This window comes from Lichenostomus cassidix, chromosome 3 (genome assembly GCF_008360975.1).
Source record: "Lichenostomus cassidix isolate B80296 chromosome 3, HeHo_3.0, whole genome shotgun sequence".
In the NCBI taxonomy this organism is placed as follows: domain Eukaryota; kingdom Metazoa; phylum Chordata; class Aves; order Passeriformes; family Meliphagidae; genus Lichenostomus; species Lichenostomus cassidix.
In genome coordinates, this window is record NC_139483.1 from 82,890,395 (window position 1) to 82,914,615 (window position 24,221).

General features: G+C 36.0%; 1 protein-coding gene across 21 annotated transcripts in view; it reads right to left on the reverse strand.

Annotated features, from left to right (window-relative positions):
• Positions 1 to 24,221, reverse strand: part of RIMS1 (regulating synaptic membrane exocytosis 1) — a 314,192-nt gene that overhangs the window by 21,645 nt on the left and 268,326 nt on the right. For all 21 annotated transcript variants that reach the window (XM_085056508.1, XM_085056507.1, XM_085056506.1 and 18 more), the window contains one exon: positions 20,226 to 20,458. In XM_085056508.1, coding sequence (XP_084912634.1) covers positions 20,226 to 20,458 — 233 coding nt within the window. The remainder of the gene's footprint in view (positions 1 to 20,225; positions 20,459 to 24,221) is intronic.

The following is a 24,221-nucleotide window of genomic DNA, read 5'->3' on the forward strand; positions in this document are numbered from 1 at the left end:
CACTGTAGTAGTTAAGACAGGTAAGTAGTGAGCGAGACAGTCACTTAATGTTTCCGTTTTCAAAGAGCTGTTTGTGGCATTACACTCACACTGGTTTGTGTTAGTTACAGCTGTCCATGGGTAAAATAACCCATGGACCTGGGCAGCGGATCTGTGCTAGATAAACACTGCAAAACTGTAAGACATAATTGTTCCCTTTGTGTTTATATTATTGAAAGTGGACAACTGCACACAAAGACCTGGTTTAGAGACAGATCGTTCAGCCAGACTTCCCAAATGAATGCTCTGTCATAACTCTGCTATGAAATTTTAAGGTTTGCATCCAATATTGCTGGTTTATGTCCATTATCAAATATGCACTGAGGAAAACACTACTGACAAGATATAAAAATTCAACTGTACCACAGACACAAGCACAAAAAAGCTATCACAGCATCATTGTTGTTTGATATCTGGCCAAGGTAGGGACCAATGTGAGACATCAGGATTTTCTGTAACCCCTTGCATTTTGCCATCAAAGACAATTACAGCTTATTTTTGCAGGTTCCTATGGCTGCTCATTTCTCATTCTGCCCAGCTCTCCTCTCTTGGTTACAAGCCTTGCTTAGCAAGGAAGCACTTGCCATTCGCAAATGTGAAGCAGATGAGAGAGCAGTCAACAGACACGAGGCAAAAAGCGCAGTGATACAGGAAGAGTTGTTCTGTGTTTTCCCTGGTAAATTATGCTAAATTTTTATTACAAAGCAAAATTTTTTTATTGTGACTGTTGGCTTGTTTTAAAATAGATTTATCATATAATTAATCTGTTACAAACGTGATAAAAAGCTAAGCAAAATACAAGCACAGTGGAGAATTAGCCATATATTACAAATTAATATTTGAGAGCATCTGAATCACAGCCAATAAATCTAAGCAGACAGCGAGCATTTACAATATTTTAAAGCCCTTTCAAACACAAGGCAGAATGAGATGAAAGAATGAAAGAAGTGGTGCTAATACAGCCTATCTCTACAGAAAAAAACGGACTCCCTCCCAAACGTCTAGTTATATCTGAAGTGAAAACACTTCCAAACTGCTGTGCCAACTAAAACAGAAGGTTATGTGAAATACAGTTTTTAATGCAACTGTGCATGAATACTAGCAAGTTTAAGAATCAAAAGCACTTATCTTGAACTAAAACAATATCCAGAAATGTTGTTCCATGTAAGGTAGTAACAAAAAATACAGTACGAAGCTAATTTCACTAGTTCCTAACTATTTAGCAGGCCATTTTCCTCTCTGTATTATTCAAAAGCAGACGCTAAGACTGAGCATTAAATTTTCATGCCATATTGATATAGATGGTACTGAAAAACCTACCAGAGATGAAGAAATGACAACCACCAAATAATTGACGGGAAAACAAAAATTGTACATCAGCAGTGGCACCAAAGAAAAGAAGAAAGGGCAGCAGAAAATTACACAGCTCTGTACAAAGGGAAATTTTCAAATCCACATTATAATAACAAACATGAAAATCTGCAATAATCAATCAGCCAGTCTGAAACAGATTTCAAATTCTGCATATACTTGTGCATAGCATATAAAAAAGATGGTTCCCCAGAGTACACAGCACAAAATTAAAATATAATAAATGAACCTTATTTTCATGGTCCTAGGCTTACTATTGGCTAAACAGAAACATGCCTTTTACAGTAATCTTGGACTCGACAACTCAAGCCAAGCAGTACTACATCTTTCCAGGGATTTCAATATCTATTAGCTCATGGATGAAGATCATAAAATACAAAAGTAAAACAAACTTGCCTTTCATAGCAGGATTACACCATGGTGCTTGAATCTTGCAGAGCTAATGGTTTGAAGGTCAGGCTCTTTGGAACAGATGCACTAATCTCTTATTATCTCTATATTACACAAATTATTTCAGATAGTATTTTTTTCTTGGAACTGACAGATAAAGCCCTATTTTCTGCTTAGGATTATTGTGATCATTAATGAGAGTGGTTCTTTTTTGGGTGTGCTCGAAATGTAAGAGGGTAGATGCTATTCAGTACAGGTTAGTATAAAAATAGCAATGGCCATTAAATAGCAGGCAAAAGTAAGACACGTAAATTCCACCCAGGTAAGATGATGTCAAAATAAGTATTAAACAAAATATATGCACAAAAAAAAAAAGATTCCTATGTATACAGTAAATCAAAATCACATAAGGTAAAATTCAAAATCAAAACACATTCTTGCTTTATTATTAGGAAATAATAATAAAGTTAAGGAAACATGCAGTTTTGTTATTATATCCTCTATAATAGATCACATTTTAAAACTTTGTGACTACAACAGAATCTAATATGACAGAAAATTTGACATGAAACAACAAATAATAAAATGTGCATAAATAAACCCTGGCTTATTTATATGAAGCTGGTATTGGTATTACTACCGCCTGACTAAGTAAGGCCTGGATGGACATAATACAACTAGTTAATTGGCAGGCAACTTCTAATAAAGTCATGATGAAAGACGACATTGAGAGCATGCAAATATCACAAAAGAGAAAGTTTGCGAAGCTCCTTGATAAATCAAAAGATGTAGCTACTGCCAGAATAAGAAAAATGTAGAAGTGACTTTGAATGAACTTAAGTATCATACATAGATATTATAATATCTATTTCACAACCCTTAAATCACCATGATTATATGTTATCAAATACACTGTCTTGAGGCTAGAAAAAACATCAAAACTATTATGTCAAGTATTAGAAGGAGAATATTTTTGAGAAAGGGTCTGCAATCACAAGATTTACTCTATTAGTGACGCAGCACTCAAGACAGGTAATGAAGACAATCTCCACTTTGTTTTGAAGTGAGTTTTAATGTGCATTTCAGTGGTAACAGGAGCCAATGTCACTGAAAAATTACTCAAATCTAAAAATTGTTTTACTGAATAATACTTTCATACAACGCGCCTGATTGCATACTGTTTTCAAAAGAATATTTTTATTCATGATAACTCCTATTACCCTCAGCTTCTAATATAGATATTTAATTTTTAACAAGAACATATTCTAGAGGAAAATTGAAAGCATTTCTCTCAAGTCAAGAGCTTCCAATATACAGTCAGAAAAATATCTTAGAATAATTTATATTTTTTTCCACTGAAACATTTAAGCAAAATCAATCTTTTTAACTCTTGTTGAGTGGTGGTCTTTCTCTGAAGACTACATTTTGCATAATGCCACATTGGGAAAGAGGAAGATGCCCAATGAAGACCAAAACTTTTTCAAAACCCTTAACTTCTCTATATATCTTTTCTGTCATTGTCAAAGGAACTTCAGGTTACACAGGGTCATTGACTATATCAAACTAAATGTAAAAGCATGGGTAATTTAAAACAAATATGAAGTGGACGGTGTTGTTGAATACTTTCTTTTCCTCTATATCCAGAAGTGGCTTGGGGTTTTTTTTGTGTTACATATTTACAATAACATGCAGAATTTTCACCAAGTCCAAGTTCATCATATGTAGATCTTCGTGGGGCTATTCCCTGTGAAGCATACATAGGACTGGACCTCACCATCATGAGGATACTTAAAGCATCATATTTGAAGAAAATTCCAATACATTTGTAATGTGACATTATTTGTTTCAACAGTGAGGAAAATACATTTTAGAAACCAAAGTTAACTTGCCTATAAACTCCTGTTCCAGCGCAATGGTGCCTGAAAATTTGAAATTATTACAATTACCTTGCTACTACGATACAATTTATAGAAAACAGTTTTATGTTTTTAATATAACTCTCTATCTGTGAGTTTATATTATGTTCTGTTCTATTCATCCCAACAACACAATGATAAATAACCACCAACCCAGAATCATGGTGAAATTCTGGTCTGGTTTTCTTCAGAATTACAAAGGGAAAGAAGAACATCTCGTGTATGTCTAATGATCTCCTATCATAGCACCTTCCTATTCAGCAAGGCAGGTAACCACAGTATTTTCAGGTATTTTTAAAAGATAAATTTGACAGTGATAATCTATTATTTTGGTAAAAAAAATAGCAATCAGAATAGAAACATCTTGTTACAGAGAGTTCAGCACTGTGCCATCAAGTAGGATAACAAACACCACCACGCTATGTTCTGAAGAACAAAACATGAGCTAAAAGAACAGTCAAAGGGACCAGAGTATAAACATACACATTTGCAAGGCAACCCCGTGATGGATGAATCTGTTTTAATTTAGTTAATGAGCTGTTCGGATATCTTTCACATTTCTTCACAGTTCAACCAAGTTTCCAGCTTAAAAGATTTTTTAGGGATCTTCTTACAGTCAGGTCCTGACTCAGCTTGTGGTCAACATACCTTTAATAATATCACTAAAATATGTCAACTAATCAGGTACCACTACTTGCTCATTTAGCTAATTTTATGCTGCAGAGAATGATCTGTTGTATTTAACCTCAAAGCAAGTAACCTTTAAAGAGCAATTAATTAAAATACCCCAAACAGAAACATTCTTACTGGGAGGACACAAGAAATGAAGATGCAAAATGAAGCCAAGAATAAATGTATGCATGACACAAATTGTACCCCAACAGCACAGAGGTGAGTCCTACTTTAACATGTTGTAGTCATCAAACATTATATTGCTTTCAGCCATAGACTTCCATTTCAAGAAAGCTAACACTGTCCTGATTTCTATTCTAAACATTATTGAACATGTTTAATATGTGATACATATAGACATGCTTTAAAATATGGAAATTTAAGGTCCCACAGATGCTTTCCTTAAAACAATACCCTTGTCTAAAGATTACACACAAGTGGTTACACACATATACATGCACACTAAATTACTGAGATTACTGTTTCTCTTATCACATGCTCCTCGGTACACAGTTACAAATTTTTTTTAATCTCACAAATACAGCTGTAAGCTTTTTAGGAAGTCTTGGTTCTTCTGCAGATGGTGAGATTTTCAGTGGGTCACTTGCAGTCCTGGAGTTTTCTCCTCAATAAAATGGGACAATGGCACTTACCATTCCTTTATAAAATGCTTTAATGTCTATGGTAGCCAACAATGCAAAATACAAAAAAGCATTGCTGCTATTAAAGAGGTCTGACATGAACTATAAAAGTTAGAACATCAATTAAGAGCACATAAAATAAATTGCACTACAAAGTTCAACAGTACATATTTACATAGTAGGCATAGCAGTTCTTGTTCTAGTTGGGATTGCAAAATGACTACTATACTACTATTAGAACTCCAAGAGAATAGAAAACTTTGGACAACAAACAGAAAAAATAAGTCTGCAAAGGTCATCCATTTATTCTACAGAACAGTCTTATGGGGTTACTAAATTCTTAAGCCTTGAAAACAATGGGATTTTTAAGCATCAAGATCTCAAGAGCAATTGATTTCTGAAAAATAAGCATATCCCATCAAAAAAAGAGACCATTTTTATGCATAAAGAGAAACTACCTATGCATGTGACATGTTGGCTGGCAAGTCTGTCGGAAGCTCTTTAAATAAAAAAGAAATGTTGCAATGCAAAGCATCAATGATCACTTGTCAATTTCACAACTTCATTTCATTCACAATTCTTTTACAAAAATGGATGATCCTACTTCTCTATGACACATGGCTTCTGTCATAAGTACTGTCAATATTGTAGTCATGGGCACCACATGAACACAGATAAAGAGTTAAACGTGAGAAGAAAGTCAGATTTTGTATCTGTCACCCTACATTGGCATCACAGAATCACAGAATAGTTGGGGATGGGAGGTACCTCTGGAGATCATCCAGTGCAACCCCCCTGCTAAGGCAGGGTGACTTAGAGCAGGTTACACAGGAACACATCCAGGTGGGTTTTGGAGAGGGAGACTCCACAACCTTCCTGGGCAGCCTGTTCCAGTGCTCTGCCACTCTCAGTATAAAGAAATTCTTCCTCATATTGAGGTAGAACTCCTTATTTTTTGGTTTATGGCCACTACTCCTTGCTTGACACCCATCTTTTAGATATTCATGTGTATAAGATGAGATCCCATCTCAGTCTCCTCTTTGCTATCATCATTCAGCCTCTCTTCTTATGGGATCAACCACTGATCCAGCTGGACGTTTGAATTGCCTCACTGTTTCTCTTCCTCACTTTTAACTTGACTAAAGTTCATGCTGTCCAAGTATTTTTTTCTCTTCTAGCAACAGACTATTTGCCAGTATAAGCAAAATGTAATATTTGAACAATACTAAGAGAGCATAGTATTGACAAAAGCATTGGCACACAACCACCGAGTAAGACTAAGGTAACATATTTACTGCTCAGTGTACCAGCACCAGACACATGGCAGCACTGGAAGTAATATTTTTATTAATGGTACACGCAAAAAAAAAAAGGAAAAAAAAAAGAAAGAATGTTATTAAAGTAATTACATTTTCATCATAAACATTGTACCACAGGACAGTGCTGTTATTTCATACTCTGCTTGACTGATGACAATATATGAAAGGCCTGGACCATGCCAGTTGTGTTGAGAGCACAACTAATTCAAGTTACAATAAATTTACAATTCCCTGTGTCATTTCCATCTGCAGGGTTATTCAGTTTTTGTTTTGACTGGAAAGATTCATAGCAATTACATAGTATTAGCTTTGATGATGGCATTTGCTTATCAGGAAAAAGTAGGATATTTACAGAGATCACCAGACATTTGATCACATTCAAAACAATTAACCAATGGACTTCTTGAGGGTTTTTTCATGGTAGTATTTCTGAGGCTGACAACCTCACTTTCCTTAACATAAACACACTAACAGTTCCCTTCATGCAAACAACTGATACAAAAATATTAAACAGACACACACATAACTGTGCCTCTTGATTAGCTTTCACACAGAGTCCTAGAAAACTGACTTTACATCTTATGGATGCTGAGCAATCAGCAGAGCAAATGAGAGAAACCACTTATGAGGTAGCGAATTACTGCATCTCAGCAAGATCATTATCTGACTTACAAAAATAAAACCAGAAAACCTATGACAATTGTACCTGTGGAAAATAATTGTGCCAAAGACACTCTTGCATTTGTGATTTGAACTTTGCTCTCACCCAACAATATCAAGTTCAAGCCTGGTGCTGTGACACAGTTTTCTTATTGCAGGTAGAACTGCAAGAACAAGTGGCTACTTTGTGTAGCCCAGACACAGTTATTTCTGAAGTAAGAACTCCAAGGCCACTGGCAACTATCCAGGCAACTGTGCCCTGTGCCTCTCCTCCATGCAAGATGGGCAACAGAAATTCTTGCAGGATTCAGCTATAGGATATGAAGGATCAGGGCAGCTGAAAGCCCTGAAAGAAGTTTCTGAGGGGGACCAAGGAAAGGGCTGGGAGCAGAAATAACGAGGGCTGGGCATAGGCTAAGTAGGACTCAACTCACTGAATTTCAAGTGTCGATAGATGCTGTACTGGAGCTAGTCATGCCAGATTCCTTTCAGAACATATACAGTAAACCAGATATTTTAGGGGGAAGTTAGTTTTTACTATTTCAGACATTTACTTGTGGCTGGATAAGCCATGGGTAGAAGTGAACATTTCTCTCTCTGCTGGCTAGAATGAAAGCCTGAAGTGATGAACTGACAGCTACATCGTGGACAACTATACCTGCTTGAACTGATCCCACCCTTTGTGATTACAGCTGCTGGTCCACTTCTTTGAGGAACGGTACCTTACTAGTGTCAAGGACAAGGTTCATGTTCTAATCCCACAATCCCTCTCCAGCTCCTGAAGTACAGCTGTACCATGTAGGTCTATTGAGAAAAACACAGTGTGAGAGACATGGATTCATGGGATTCCTTGAAGAGCCAAGCAATGGGAGTTACCGGCTGGAAGATTTGTGCTCAAGCCTTTCTAGATGCAACCTTGGGTTTTTGTTTTTTAAATTAAAATGGAAACAATCCATGACATGTTTATTCAGTCACCAGCATTTACACAGAAAGATTTATCTCTGGACCACAAAGACTAGGACTGGAGAGGGACTTTTTGCCCTTTACAGAGTCTCAGTGTTACAGAGTAACACTGAGGCCAAATCAGTAAACTTTAAATGGTATTGTGGTAGCCTGCTACAATCTGAAGGTGATTACTAGAAAAAGTCATTCTCCTGGGATTTTCACCATGGGCAAACTTTGGACCAGAAACTACTGTGAGGCAGTCTGGGAGAGTGTGAACCTTGTCTAAGACAGGATCCCATAAAATTTCTTGATGTTGATCCCAAGTTGGCTATAAACATAGCTATCCCCCTGAAGCAGAGTATAGGGTAAAGGCCCATATACAGGCATGGAGCATAAAAGTATTTCTTGAGCAAGAATAGATACAACTGTATTTGTAGCTATGTAAATGCTGTTAAAGGAAACTGTAAACTGCTACTCAAACTCATCACAGTTTCTATGCCAGTCACATTTTCTCTTGGATTCCCCTGTCAATGACAAAATTTCAACTCTTAAGAGCTAACTCCTGGCCTGAGACTATAATCCCTGCATAAATATATTAAAGTTGCCTGTTCCAACACATGCTCAAGATGATAGCTCTCTTCTTGCTGTGATATGTAGCCTGAGCTGTGAATTTTTCAACATCCCAGGAAAATTAAGCACAATATAAATGCAACTCAGCTCTTTCAAACCCTGCACTTGGGGTGTTTGTCCCTCACAAGGGCCATTACTGACACTCCAGAGAAAGGATCTGGTTACCTGATTGGATTCTGTGTGGGACCTTTCTGAAGTGACCCCTTCACAGTGCAGTGGAGTACCTCTACCTAGGCTGAAGAATCTGGTTCTTAATATGGTATAACTCGAAGTTAAAGAGAACTGATTCCTTCAAAATGTTTTCCTAACAAATTGTTCCTTTCCTATCAAGAAACACTACTTCAGTGGAGTACTTTCATTATGCGAAAGCAAACAACCCTACTGGGTATAAAACCTGGAGTTTTTTTCTATGCCCCTTGAACAACTTTCCCAGTTAACGTCTGGAATCCAGACTGAAGAAAGCAGATGAGCCTTGTCACAGAAATCCCCTCACCCTGCCCTGACCATGAACTCTAGAAAAGCTCTGTTCAGGCAGAAGATCACTAGTAGAATAATTTTTAAAGACAGAGTAATGGGTCAAACTTACCTACTTTTATACATAAATCCTAGGTCACATCTATCCCTAATTAATTCAGAGTTTAAGTCTGGCTGTGCTCTGAGAGAGAACACTTCAGACCATCAAATCAAATCAAATGGTAGAGCTATAAATAAAGCCACCATGTGAAAGCAAAAGTAATCAAAACAGTAACCCTGAGATTCCTGCCTGGAAGAGCTTTTGGACATTTTAACCTGCTTTGTAAACAGGAAATCCATTTGCACACACCTGCAGTAAGATAATTTGTCAATCCAAGTTCTGTTCTGAAACCAGAGAAATCATCACAAATAAATGTAATCATAAGACACTGATTTTTCTCCCAAAGACACAAAATCCACCATTAAGACACCACCCACCCCCCAGGCTTTTAGTCGTGTTTCACACTAGTATTTTCCAAGCAACATATCAAATCAAAGTTACCCAGTAAACCCAAGCTTCAAATACAGAAACTGTTTTGGGCAGCCACTCTATCTTATCTAACCATGAAACTTCTGTGCTTCACAGATTATAGAATTAAAGCAGAAAGACAACTGCCTCCTCTGGGCTTAGCACTGACCTGGCTTGACCTGAAGCAGAGTCAAGCTTCCATCACACAGAGAATTTCCATGGGGACTGTCAGATATCTAAAGCTTCCCAGAAGAAAAACATCTCATTTCTAAGGTTCCTGGTAAAGTGATCCTTTTGAAGTATTTGACACCAGAAACTGAATTTTTGCAATATGAAAAATGGTTGTATGGGTAAATGAAGTAAACTATATACGAGTGTCTGTCTGTGAGCATCAACGACGTCTATAAATACTAAGTCATTTCAAAGCAATTCTCAAGGTAACTTTGAAAACTCCAAAAGTTCATTGAACAAATACTGTAGTTTAGTCTTTCAGTACATGAATTCAGCTTTTGAATGTCTAATTCTATGACACTGCAGTCAAATATTTGTAGACTTCAGTCTGAAAATCTAAACAAATTGTCCAATTTCAGTAAATTCAACCAAGCTCAGGGATGAACCTTCTAAGACAGACCTGAGGACACACAGACCACACGTACTGTTACTGAGATCTAAGTAACTATATTGAAGTTTGTACAAAAGGAAACAGCAATTCAACTTCAACACTGCACAGCATTTTTATGCTGTACTCAGAGTAAGTTACACCAAATAACTGAAATACTTAGCACCTAACAACATGACAGAAATCAACACAGATGTAAACAAACATCACTTTTCACCATTGGTCCCCTTTTGGAAGTTACATGGAAATCACTTCTAAAAATTGCTTATTTAAATAAAGAAAAGCTGGCAGAACATTAAAAAGCCTAAGGAAAATGGTAAAAATATGCCACGGTTGTTTAAAAATATTTGTACTTTGACAATATGCTAGTGACTTAAAGATCCCATCCTCTCTAATTTCTTGGGATGGTTCTTTTTTTTGCCTTTTCTTGGCAATTTGAAGAAAATTTAACAGATGCAATAAATTGCATAGTCAAATGGAATGGTCAAATAATCACTCAAAATTGAATTTAAATACTTTCAATACCAGTACATGCACAAAGGAAAAGGTAGAGTAAAAATAAAAGGATATATTCAAATATGAACCTGTTAAATTCTCACCAGTGTCTGATTGATTTGCTGAGAAAGCAATCACATCTGGTATGTTTTGATGAAAGCCATTCACAAGCACAGGGAGCAGACATTTCCAGGGGATAAAAGCCACAGCTCATCAGCTGCGTTTACGCATGAAGTGCAAGCAGATGCCACAGAAGAGCCAAGCTTTGCACTGAAGAAGAAGAAATTAATTGGGTGCCTCAATCCCCTTTTCCCCTTCTCCTTGTGTGTCAGACTGGTTGTTAGGAAGCAAGTTTGGACTAGCAAGTAATATGAGGTGCTTGTTCTCATCTCTTCTATCTTTGTTCTATTTTAAGACTTGCCAAAGTGGTTATTATTTATGTTAATTTAATTTATATGCCATCTAAAGTATGAAGAGTACTCTGGGCAATAAAATTTATACAATCAGAACTCTAATTCCTTTGTCACACAGTTTACATTAAACCGCTGTTCCTTCTCTTGGAAACAAAGTCAACATTGGACAGGCCAGCAGCCCTGGGGTGCAGAAACACTGCCTGACTGATGCTTGTGGGAACAAGGCCAGGGACTGTCCTTGTTTCTCATCTGTGCACTCCTGTCCTGCCATGCTGCTGTTACCTGGGTCTCAGACAGTTGAACCCAACCTCTCTGCTCCATATCTAAAAAGTACTGGAGAAGGGAATTGCTTTTAAGACTCTATCTCAGGTGTGCTTGGACTCTTTCCTATTCATATGCAGAGCTCCTACATGGAGAGACAATGTACCAAGAGAGTTCTGCAAAGCTAGGTGAAAGTTTTCAGCTGAAATTTTTTTTAAAAAAGAAAAAACAAAGATTCAGCAAAACTAAAATGTTTTGTGAACTGATACCTGACCTGACACTGTTAGCATTTTATTTTAAAATGTGTTTCACATTTCTTAATATTTTATTAAATATTCAAGCTAAATTTTGCTCTTTCAAGATAGAATCATAAACTTTTAGATAGGAAATATTTTTTCATCCATCTTAATAACTTGCAAAAAACTATAAATTATTTTTTTAATTATATGAATATTTTTCCATAACTTTCTGAGTCCTGCACATTTCATTACTTATGATAAAGAATTTAGAGTATCTAAGGGCCATTATCTGTATTGCAGACTACTAGTTACATTATAGATATGTATATAGCTTTATTTATAAATATAATAACATGATCAGTTGCAGTGAAAGCAGCAAGATTTATTATTCTTATTATTATTATTATTATTATTATTACTATTATTCACCATCATCATTATTATTTTCCTTGAAAATCTCTTTAAAAAACTGGCTTTTTTCCTAGGAGAGGTTTACTGCTTTTCATTTGGATTCTGTCACTAATAGTTCTAATCCTAGCATAAAAAATTACTGGAAAAACCCTCAAAGCTCATCTTCATATTCACATATAAAGTGCTAAATAGGATTAAAATAATGCCTTTGAATCTAATATTTTTTTGGATTGAGCTAAATGCACCTTTTTCTAAACTCAGCCCGCCAATATCTTACAATCAAACGTATGATTTTTAAAAATGTTCTAGAAACAAACAAAAAAAAAAGTCAAGACTTTACAAAAGCAGTTTTGTTTTCTAGAAGATACAGAATTAAATAATTTCTTGGCTGGCCCTAAAGGATTTAGAAATATGATACTTTTATCTGAAATACTGTGTTGACCAGGCTATCTCATTCAAAAAACCTCAAACAACCAAGGTTTATGTTAGATAAGAAAAGGACTGTTTTGAAAGGAAAAAAACCAGTCAGGTCTATCAAAATTAAGCTCAATCATCTGAATCTAAACAAAGAGGGCTTTATTCTTCTGTGAGAAAGGAATGAATTCCTGAGGCATAGAGGAAGAGCATTTTTCCTCTGAATTACTGCAGGTACTCCAAAACTTTCCACAAGTTCCAGAATACAATCTGTGGATCAAATCAGGCAAGGAGCATATGAAGAGCAATAAAATACAAGTTTTGGATTGACATTCTCTTAAAGAGAGACATTTACATAGAAATTTTTAATGTGACAATAGTACAATTTTTTTCCCCTCTTAGTAGTCCTTTGGCACCACTCTATTTCCTTTTTCTGTCATAATTTTGGTATTACTTCAACTCTCTGTTTATACTTGCAAGAAGTAGAGCTTGCGAACACAGTGTCAATCAGATAAGAAAGCAAACAAAAATCCTTTTTAAACACAGCTCAGTTAAATATAGTCAGAACTTTAAGTAGGCCTTTTTATAAGACATTTCAGAAGAAAATACAATATAAACATAACAGTGAAGCTACACTTATTAAAAACGTTTGACATATTTTGGAATTATACAAGACATGCATGTCATAGTTTTGGCATAATCAAGATTATACTTTCAGAAAGCTATACATTTTCCTAAATCCCACACTACTTACATACTGGAAATAGCCCTAAGTACAGTTATTGCAGCAGTAATACCTCTATTTAAAAATCTAGGGAGAAGTTGAAAATACAAAAGCAGAAAAATACTTTTGAGTACAAGTCAAACTACTACATATCAAGAGAAAAAGTTACAATTTGCATTTCAGGAGAAAGGAAAAGAACCACATGTAACACTAACTCAACAGAGCAGTGGGACTTTGTTTAAAAATACTAGCCCTTATTAGGAAATCTTTTGGAAGATGAGTAACTGGAACAGTACTATGTTTCTATTAAGGGCAGTGAATTCCTCAGCAAGACGGCAACAGTAAATAAAAGAGAACATGCTTACATTCACTCAACAGTTTCAAAGAATTGAGTATCATTACTAGAACAAAGAGTTCCTCTTACAAAAATAATCAGGTCTTTTTCTTTGTTTTCAATATTCTTCTTCATCCACTTGCTCATCACCCTCCCCATCCTCCCCACCCCTTGCTGCAGGAGCATTTGGGTGCAGGAGCAGCTCAAAGCTTTTTCTGGTTGCAGGGTTGCTCTTTGCCATTGGGTGTCAGGTGCAGAGCCCAGATCCTGCCACCATCCCTAAAGCACCATAACCATACCTGCTGCCTCATTACAGACTTTTTTTAGATTGGCTGGAAAGAGAAATCCCTCTAAATGTCAATTTCCCTCCATTCTTTTTGTGCAACAGAACCATTGTCCTCATAGATCATCACAACTATGTAGAGAAGATCTAAGGGATGAATAACAGTCCAGATAGGGAAAACTCTCACAGAGATAATACTGAACAGCCAAACAAGGCTAATGAGGGAGCTGCAGGACAGACCACCACACATCTGCTAGGCTGTTGAAAATTACTGTTTAAGTACGCACAGTCTAAAGTCAAGGAAAAGATTTTCAAACCATACAGATTTAAGATAACAAAACAGAGATATCTGTAGGTAAGGAAGCTCATGTGTAAATGTTAAGCATTCTTGCAGAGATAAGTGCCCAACAGAAGCGAATACTTAGAAATGGTCCTCTTAAGAAGAACATGTGAATTACAGAGGACCAGGTTAAACCTGTGCGATAGCTCTATTCATGGTAATTCTGAATTCCAAGAAAATTTTCTGAATCTGTCATTAGAAAATCTGATATAGCATTCCACTTGGATGAACAAGAGATGGCAATACAAAAAAGTAATATCAGAAAAGAAATTCTATGAAAACAGCAAAAGGGTATTATGGTAGAGAAAAAAAAAGAAAAAGGGCTGTTTCACAATTGTGTTAAATGCTTTGAAAGGTTTAAGATACTTCTCTCTCTGTTCTAACTGTCAGAAACTTTATTGTAATTTTGATACAAATATAAAAGTTATTTGTAACTAATTTATACCTCTTTGTTATTATAGGAGTGTTTCTGACAGTGTTGTTCTATACATTAAAAAATGCTTCTGCCTTTTTTATCTGAAAATTTTCGTTACTCATTATGAAAGAAATGAACTTGCAATTTGCACTGTCACAGTTTATCTGAGTTCTACCATTCCATCCTCAAGTTCATCAGTCACAGAATCACAGAATCACAGAATCACAGAATCACAGAATCACAGAATAAGCTGAGTTGAAAGTGACCCACAAGGATTATCGAGTCTAACTCATGACCCTGCAGAGGACCAACCACAAGAGTCCTTCCCCTATGCTATCTGGAACTGAAATTTCTAAATCAGTTTCATCATCACAATCTAGCAGCATAAACAATAGCTCTCAGTACAATATTAACAAGATCTGCCTGTGGCTTTTGTCTTAGAAACTCAACTAGTAGACACTCTCTGGCTTGTTTTAATAAAACCAGTTGATGCCTCCCTCCTAACCAGTTTCTTCCTGACATCCAGTATTCTTTACTGATTCCCATGCTTTCTATACAGTCTAATAATAACAGATGATTTATTGAATCCTAGACAAAATATGTCTTTTGAACTTTAGTCCAGCACTCATTTCTTATCAAATAAGCACAACTTCGTTCACTACACTAATAAAAAATAAAGTCAGGTTATGAGGTAAAAGAATCATGCTCAGAAATGCACCCTTGTCATTCAATCAATCAATTAATCAATCAAAAACATCAGGGATAAAAAGCCTGACTGCTGCATGACAATGTTGTCACGACCCTTGTAAAAAAGTAACAGAATAATGGAAAAAGCAATGGTATTCTCATGAAAAACTTACAAAATTAAAATCCTGAGTCCTTCAACGAAACAAACAAAAGCACAGCCAGCAAGGCATTTCATTTGCCTTTCACAGATACCCATCTTGCTGTCCCAACAGCAATTCCATCAGGCTGAAAATGTCACAAAGATGTGACATTACTAAATCTCTGATAGCAAGATCTTAATCATAGAATCATTTAGGTTGGAAAATACCTCCAAGACTACTGAGTCCAACCTTTGACTGAATAGCACCATCTCAAATAGACTGCAGCACTAAGTGCCACGTTCCGTCATTTCTTGGACAATACCAGGGATGGTGACTCCACCATCTCCCTGAGCAGCCTGCTCCAATGCTTATCCACCTTTTCAATGAAGGAATTCTTTCTTATGTCCAACCTGAACCTACCCTGGCACAGCTTGAGGCCATTTCTTCTTGTCTCTTCACTGGTTGTCTGGGACAAGAGGCCAACCCCCATCTGGCTGTAATCTCCTTTCAGGGAGCTGTAGAGAGTGAAAAAGTCTCCCCTGAGCCTCATTTTCTCCAGGCTAAACACCCCCAGCTCCCTCAGACACTCCTCATAGGACTCGCTCTCTAGACATCTGTGGCTAGCACAGGTCTTTCCCATGAGAATTCTTTTTGTGTTTTATAAACAAACATAAAGTTTGGATGTTGTTGAAAACAGTGTCTCAAGATTTGGACAGTGTAGGCCTGGCCAATCAGGCCTAGGGGGAGGTTTCTGGCTGACCAATCTGGGTGATCTTTGAAAACTCTATATATATGTTGGATTCAAACAATAAAGTACTTTTTTCTATGCCACGCTGAGAATCGGGGCTTTCCTTCTCTGCTAGCGGCTCAACAGCGACAGACATTCACCAGCTTCATTGTCTCTGGACATGCTTCTGCACCTCAGCGTTTTCTTTGACAAAGGATGAGGTGTCAAAATAGTTGCAAGCCACTACTAGCACTTACAGAGAAGAAAAGTGTGCTTCTACAAACAGATGATCTTTCTAAAGCACGATCTGCCCACCAGCGGATAGAAAGCAAAAGGGACAAATTCTTTTGCTTTCTTAAGGCACATGTCTGCATGTACCAAGAGAACTGAGAGGGATCCAGGGATGGGAATATTTCTGTTTAGCTGAGACTGAGGTTTTCCTTTTCTCCAGAACTCATTTTACTGATGATACCCCTCCCTCCCATTACCTCTATCCACCTTGACACAAATTATTATGTCTCTCTATATAACATAAATTCTGTAATAAAATTCTTCCCTCCTATAACAGCAGTTTTCATCTCATTTAAAACAAAGCTAGAACCACAAATCAAAATGCAGTATGATCAATACTGGCCTCAGTCACCCATTGGTATGGAAACGAAAAGATTTTCTGTAGAGGTGAATAGAGTGTTGGAACACAAAATCAAGACAAGAGATGGTGATTTCTTATCTTAATATAGCTTCCTATCATTTTTCTGTGATTTACTGTTTAGTTTCTGTATTTAGAAAATTTGCAGTTATATATTTATTCTGCATATACATATATATTTATTTACCAAAATAAGGCTGACAAAGAAAGCTAGAAAGTTGTATTTTCTAACTAAAATGATTATGTATGCCTGGAGCTATTTTCAATTTTCTGTGGTCATTTTGGGAGTTTTGCTTCTTTTTTTTTCTTTTTTTTCCCTTTTCATTTTCTTCTTTTTAACTGTGATAACATAAGAAAAGCTGGATTTTCATTAGGAATATTGTCAGAAAAGTACAAGCTTTTTCTGATGAACTATCTAAACTATCCAATTTGTGGGCACAATGAACAAATACATAGTAAGCAGGGATTTCACAGAACAGTTACTGAAAGTATCATAAAATCTTAAACATTATTGAAAGGAAGGTGCAGGAAAATACATACTTTTCATTGTAGATTTACATAAAAATAGAAACCAGTTCTTCCACTGACAATCTACAAGGCGCATATTTGGAATCAATATTTTCCAACAGCACTGAACAAGAATGTGTAAAATAATGAATACTGTTCCCTCCAACTCTAACATGCAAGTGGATCTGCCCCAAATGTGCAAAGAAATCCATGTGTGTATGTATAGACACAAACATTTATGCACAGGCTCACGCGCACACACACACACTCCTTTTTCAACTTAACAGAAAATCAAATTCTATAAATAATAGCTACCTTGAAGCAGTTCCATACACACCACTTCTATTTTTATGTAAGATCAAACCCGCGCTGTATGCTAAAAGGAAGAATTATCTACAAAAAGTCAAATTCAGCCCTTTTTGACCATTTGGTCAAGTGAAAAAAGTGAGATGGTAATGAACTTTACTGGCTTTGAAGAACTAGAATTTCAGATCTGCTCATTCCATAAAAATATGGAACCTACGCTTAAAAAAAAAAATCTGTCTTTTTATTTCTGATCTTCTATCCTGAGTTTTCAGAAGCAAATAACTATATGTGTCATGCATGCCTTTCTTATAATCAGGCAACTCATAGATAAAAATGTGGACAACCTATGGAGGCTACATATTTATTTATATATTTTTTATACTTCCTTTAAAATACATAAACTTCATCAACAGCACACCTTCGGTTCCTGAAGGTCTGTCCAAGAAGTTCATATTTGGTACCACTTTTGGAAGCCCATAAATCTCCACATCAGTTCCAAAACATCAGAACTTGGCTATTATCCAATTTGCATACAAATTTTAAAGAAGTACCTAGTTCATATTTTGTTCCCAAAACAGAAGTTTCCTCTAATTCTCAATAGTGGACACAGTAGTAAGTTGCAGAACACATTAAAATGAAATAGACATTTTTTAGTTTCTCTTCTCATCTTGTATAATATAGGAAGGAAAGGAAGTAGGTCCCTGATTTAGGACAAGAGTATTTATTTTTCAAAAATGTCATTTGTAAAATCTATCAAATCTCATGTGTATATTGTTCTAAAAAAATGCATTCATTCACTGATTTTTTGACAAAATTCAAATTTAAAAGTTGTGACTGACAAAAAATGACACAGATAATACTCTTAGCCTGAGTCACAAGATAAAGTAAATATAATTCTGAACTGATTTACAATCATGAATAATACATAATCATGTTTTCACATTTGATTTGCTCTTTGAGTTTAATTACAACTGTAAAAGTTTATTCCTTGCAAAATTCCTGTTGTTTTCAAATTTATACCAAGCAAAGTTTGGAGAGCTATAGTATCTTTCTACAAAGAACAGGAAAATCTGATCTTCAAATAGATAATACTGAGAGGTGTTTGGAAGTCACAGCTCAGATTTTAATTTATTTACTAAGTTCACTGAGAAAAGTGAGTCAGGGCTTTTGCAAGGCAAGTCCTCCTATGTTTGGTGCCCTTTGGGCATCTAGTCCTTGCTCCCTGTGAGAGCTGGACTGCTGAGTAAGATGGAGCAAAGATTTGGTCTGTCATAGCAATTCCTATTTCAATGAGACCTAGGAGCTAGACAGGAACACCAGATCAAACCACAAAAACCATTCTGTAAAATACTTAATATAAGTGTCTATATAAGAAGTGGAGTAAAATATCAACCTAGAAAACCTTTCTACAATACAACACCACTTTTTATTACTTTCAGAGCAGGCCATTGATTCTGATATATCTGAAATATATTCTGATATATCTTACTGTATACAACTATCTATATTCTAGTCTCATACATAGGCAGAGTGCATTCTTGAGCAACACAATATGAATTACAATGCTGGGCTTGAAATACACCTATTTCATTTATCGTTTGGTTCAACTGCATGATTATATACTTTCTGGCTTAAAATTCATGAGTAGTGGAGAAAAGTATAACAATCTTTTTATTAAAGCTGACCAAGCTTTACATTATGAAAGAACCAATTCTACTGCTTATCTGTCAACAAAAAAAACCCCAGGGGAAAGGGGTGAAATATTTGATGATATATATAAACAGTATTGTTACTTACCTTAGTTTAGATACCCTGACTATGTGAGAGGAATGCTGAAATATGAGTGCATTCTATGCTAGGCTGAAGCTTTTCCTCTTTGTTTTCCTTCTTTCAGTAAGAAAGAACCCTTAGGGTCAGGTCCTGCTCCCACTGAAGACAAAAGCAAAAGTCTTCACTGGGGTTCAGGAGCAGGACAGGGACTTTGAAACAGTCTTCTTCCTTTTTGTGTCTTTCTGTAGGAGCTTTTGTTCCTTCAGGCTATGCTGATACGGAGCTTTTAAGATTTCTAAAGTCACAATAGAGAGTTGGAAGGCTTACGTTCCTAATGAAGCATCATGCTGTCATCTAATTTATCTCAAATCACTGACCCCGATTTGCCAGTGTTACTTTAAAAAAACCAAAAAACTATTGGATTTACTCTTGACTAAGAAAACAAAAGTAGTTTTTATAAACATATTTTATGCCACTAGAGGTACAACCTTTCATCCAAGTTGCATAACTGCTATTCATTTGCTCAGATTTCAGTTGCCACATTCATACTCAACTCTTCTGCTAGAAGAAGTTTCCAATACATAAAAACTGGTCTTAGCCAAACCATTATCCACTGCTAATACCTACATATGTATCTTTGCATTTGCTGGCCTACCTGTAAACAAGGCTTCCAAGAGACAACACTTTTAATTGATCAGGACAGAAAGTAATTATGGTACATATTCTAAAAGGCATTTGTATATTGTTTCTTGCAGATGTTTAATAATCAAAGAAAATTAATATCTCAGAAATTTATTTACAGCTGGAAAATCTTCTCTCTTGAGCAGTCTCTATTCATATACATGTAACACAGATGCCACAGATGAAATAATGGTAAACCATGTTTGGTGAGAGTCCTGTTTCCAAAGAGTGTGTTTCTCACTCACCTGTTTGGCTAAGTTGAGATGTGCTTCTGCTCCTTCGAGACACTATGGCAACCACTTTGGCACTAAAGCTGGAACGCCTTTTCTTCCCACCTGTTCCAACCATGCCGACAGCCGTGTCCGACTGACTCCCGTCAATGTGCTCCAGCTTATACATCTCTCCGCTCACACTTGTGCTCTTAGTGATTCTCCCTGAAGTCCCCATCCGTCTGCCTTGCATTTTAGGAGTAAATGTACTACAGTTACAAAGTAAAAACAAACATGTTAATTTGTCTGTGTAACAGCATTTCCAAAAGCCTTTTTTTTTTCTTAATTAGTAGATTAATTTTAAGTCTTGATATATTTTTCCTTTTTTTGGGTCACAAATATAAGCTTAATTTGATGCTCCTTGGAGTACATATTTCCAGTACTATAATTTGTTCTCTTTGAGGGAAATAAATAAACACTTTCCCATGTTTTTCAGAGTGACAGAAAGAGAGATATTTAAAAATCATGTGAAGCTTTCCTGTCTATATCTCCACGATACAGAAACAAATAAAACAGCAATTTTACAACTAAAGAAAATTAAGATGGGCCAGTAATTTAACAAATGCATCTTATCAGTACTGTTCACCAAAGCCTTAAGACCTAACAGAAATGAGGATATCATAACCTATATTTTTATACTTTTCACAGAGATAATGTAAAAATAGTATTTTCTAGGTCTTCACTCTCACTTCATTAAAGGTAAGTGAAATAATCACAGTAAGAAGAAAAAATAATTTTGAGGCAAAATCCCTAAAATCCCACTAGAACTTTCACTGATTGACAGAAAGATGAATCACTCTGTCAGTTCTGTTTGAGTTCCTTTTGCTATTGCATTGCATTTGAATGTTTCTATACAAATCCTTTACCTGCTCCTACACATAAAGGCAGGATAAAGTGTTCACAAACAAGGTCTACAAAACAGTCTCAAATGCACACAGGACATACTAATTCACAGTCCTAAGTCTGCTATGGCCAAGAAATGCCCTAGCTCTAATGGCAGGTTAAAGTTAGTTGTCACTTTGTAGAGGCACAGAAATTTAAGTTGCAGCTGGACTCACTTCAGATGCAGTTGTTAAATCAGCCACACATGTAGGAAATTCCTTGATCTTGTATTGCTGATTAATAGACCTACTGGTAACATGCTAATTTTAGGATTTTTTTTTTCAGCAATTCTATATTTGGAAGTAAAATTTATTTGTCAACCAACAGTCCTGCTGTCTCTCCCAGCAAGCTCCCTTCCCAGCAGATGTGATGGCCTACTCCCATTCCCCATTCCCACCCAACTCTCATTCCCACTCCCCCAGTCAAAATTAGAAAGAGTGGGATTAGAGGCTTCTTTATGTCATGGCAAGTTTCAGACAGATAGGAAATCAGGCCAGGGAGAAATGAAGGGGTCAGTGGGAGAAGAGATGATATCCTATCACTTCTACAGATCTGGGCCCTGCTGGAGTTAGAACCAGTCCTGTGCCAAGACAGATCCAGGAAAGTATAAAAAAGTGTACCCCTAAATTAGAATTAAAACAGTGTATCCCTTTTTTGCTGGCAGTTACCAAGAGTTACTAATGTGTGGCCATAGGTAAGAGCACATAAAAATAGACAGTATTCTCAGAAAATGAAGCTGGAGAAGTAAAGTCTTTGAACAGACAACACTTATCAGAAAGATGATTACCAATCTCTGCCCAGGCTTTTAACCATCCTCAGCACTTAGGATCTGCTCCTGTTAAGCTGAAATAAAGATACAGCTACCACCTTCAAACAGCAAGCTGCTTGATGCACTAAACTACTCAAGAACATGTTTTAATGGACTACCTGAGGTACACTGAGCTTAAAATAGGTTCTGTTGTGCTCCCTTCTATCCCAGAGAAAGTTTATTGACTGGCTTTTGGGTTTGCATGGAAAAAAATATATGACATATATATTTTGATGTTTCTGTATAGAATTCCTTTGTATTTTATCACCATTCTCCCCCAGCACACACTCCTTCAGACAGATGTGAGCACACACACAAACAAAATATGCAATCATTCTAGGACGAATTTTAGCTGGAAAAAAACCTCTCAAAAATACCATCTTCCAAACATATATATACAAGTATCAAAGAAAAGGCCACTAGGGTGATAAAAGGCAACACTGTTAACTGGTTTCTTCTCTGGAGAAAGAGACACTTGACCATTTCAAGCAGAGGGCAGAGTCACACAGGCCTCATTTTGAGGGATCCTACTTTGATAAGACATGGACAACTGCTTTCCATGTGGATAACTTCTTTCCAACAGAACTTGGAATTGGATTTCAGTGAGTGTTTCTAGGTTGCCGACAATTGCACCTACACAAAGCGTTCTGTAGTTATTTTGTTCCCATTTTGAACTGTGGAGTTGACAATTCTGTCAATTCTTGAGTTTATGCATCGATAAGTCAGTGAGAGAGAGGAAAGAAACTGAAAATACTTCTTTTGGGAGCATCTGTTGGCATTTGAGCTATATTAACATGTACTTTGCTGACATACTAATCTGTAAACCTATAATTTCCAGCAGTAAAATTCAATGGACTATAAAACCTGCCACACAATTAAAGAATTATTTACCATATTATTGAATTTGCTCTACTGAATTTCAGGCATTTATGAATATAATAAATACTAAAATCATGATGGTTTTATGCCAGTCTTCACTTCTTTTTTTAACAATTTACCTGAAATGCTCTAATCTCACATTATTTAAAGTGTATTTTATTTAGGAGGCAGTGATGTTCATTAGCTGAGAAATAAAAGCTAGTATTACACCTTTTGGAAAAGAAAATTGATGTATGAGCTCACTAATTCAGGGACTATGGAAATTTCTGAACAATAGAAAAATCGGTTTTTCAAAGATTCAAATAGGTTTCATTTTTTGATTCTTTCTAACAGGTAGAGGGAACTAGATATTTACCTTAATTTAAAAAAAACACTGAAATTTAGAATTGAAATTCATCTTGTACTTGTTTTTACCTTGCAAATATGAAGTCCTACTTTCCAAGGAAATATGTTCTTGTGTACTAGTACAAAATAGCTATTAATTTTCTAGAAACATGCATAATGGGATAGGACCAAGGAGCCTACAGCTGTCCAATACTTCCTCTTGTCATAACAAAGCAAACAGATTAAGTTTCCTTTGTGTTCATCTAATCTCTGTAGTAGGTTATTATTTTTCATTAACTGAAACAGCCTCAAAAGAATGGGCATTTAAAATTAAGTATTCTTATACCATCTAATTGGGTCCCCTTAGAACACAATATTATTCCATTACATTACTGGTTATCACTTGAAGAAAAAGCTCCTTGCTCGGACTCCTGCTTTCTTCACTACTGTTGGAGTTTAATTTATGAAACAAAAAGAAGAAAAGGACATGCATGAATATATCCCTTTGCACTTAAACATTCTGATAATAACATAACTAAATTTTTAATTCCTTTATCGGACTTGCTGAGATTATTAACACATTCATATAAATGCCGATGAAAGTTTTTGAAAGCTTGCTGTTAAATTTGGCAAATTTTTAAATTGTATTTAAACCTAGTTACCATAACACAATAATAAATATAGTTTTCTGTAGCAGGATAATGAAGAGCTACATGTTTATCAGTATAGTCCATTTAGTCATAAATTGATTAGTTCACTCAATTTTTATTTATATTATTTTATGATCTTTAGCAATTCTTCTAATGACTAACTCAGCAAAAGTCTTATTTCTAAGAATTTCTAATTACAGTCACAACAACATAATTGATGGCACATTAAAAATTGTTATGGACAATCTATATGGGCCTGTGTATTACTTCACAGATATTCAGTGTGGAAAAAGAGTCACTGGATTTCTAATTTTTTTAAAAATTTAAGTTAACCTGTAAAGAAAACCTCGCTTTGACCACAGCAGGAGCAGAGAAGCCTCCCCAGCACTGGGGTCAGACACTACCCCCAGGTTCCTGCATCAGCAGGGA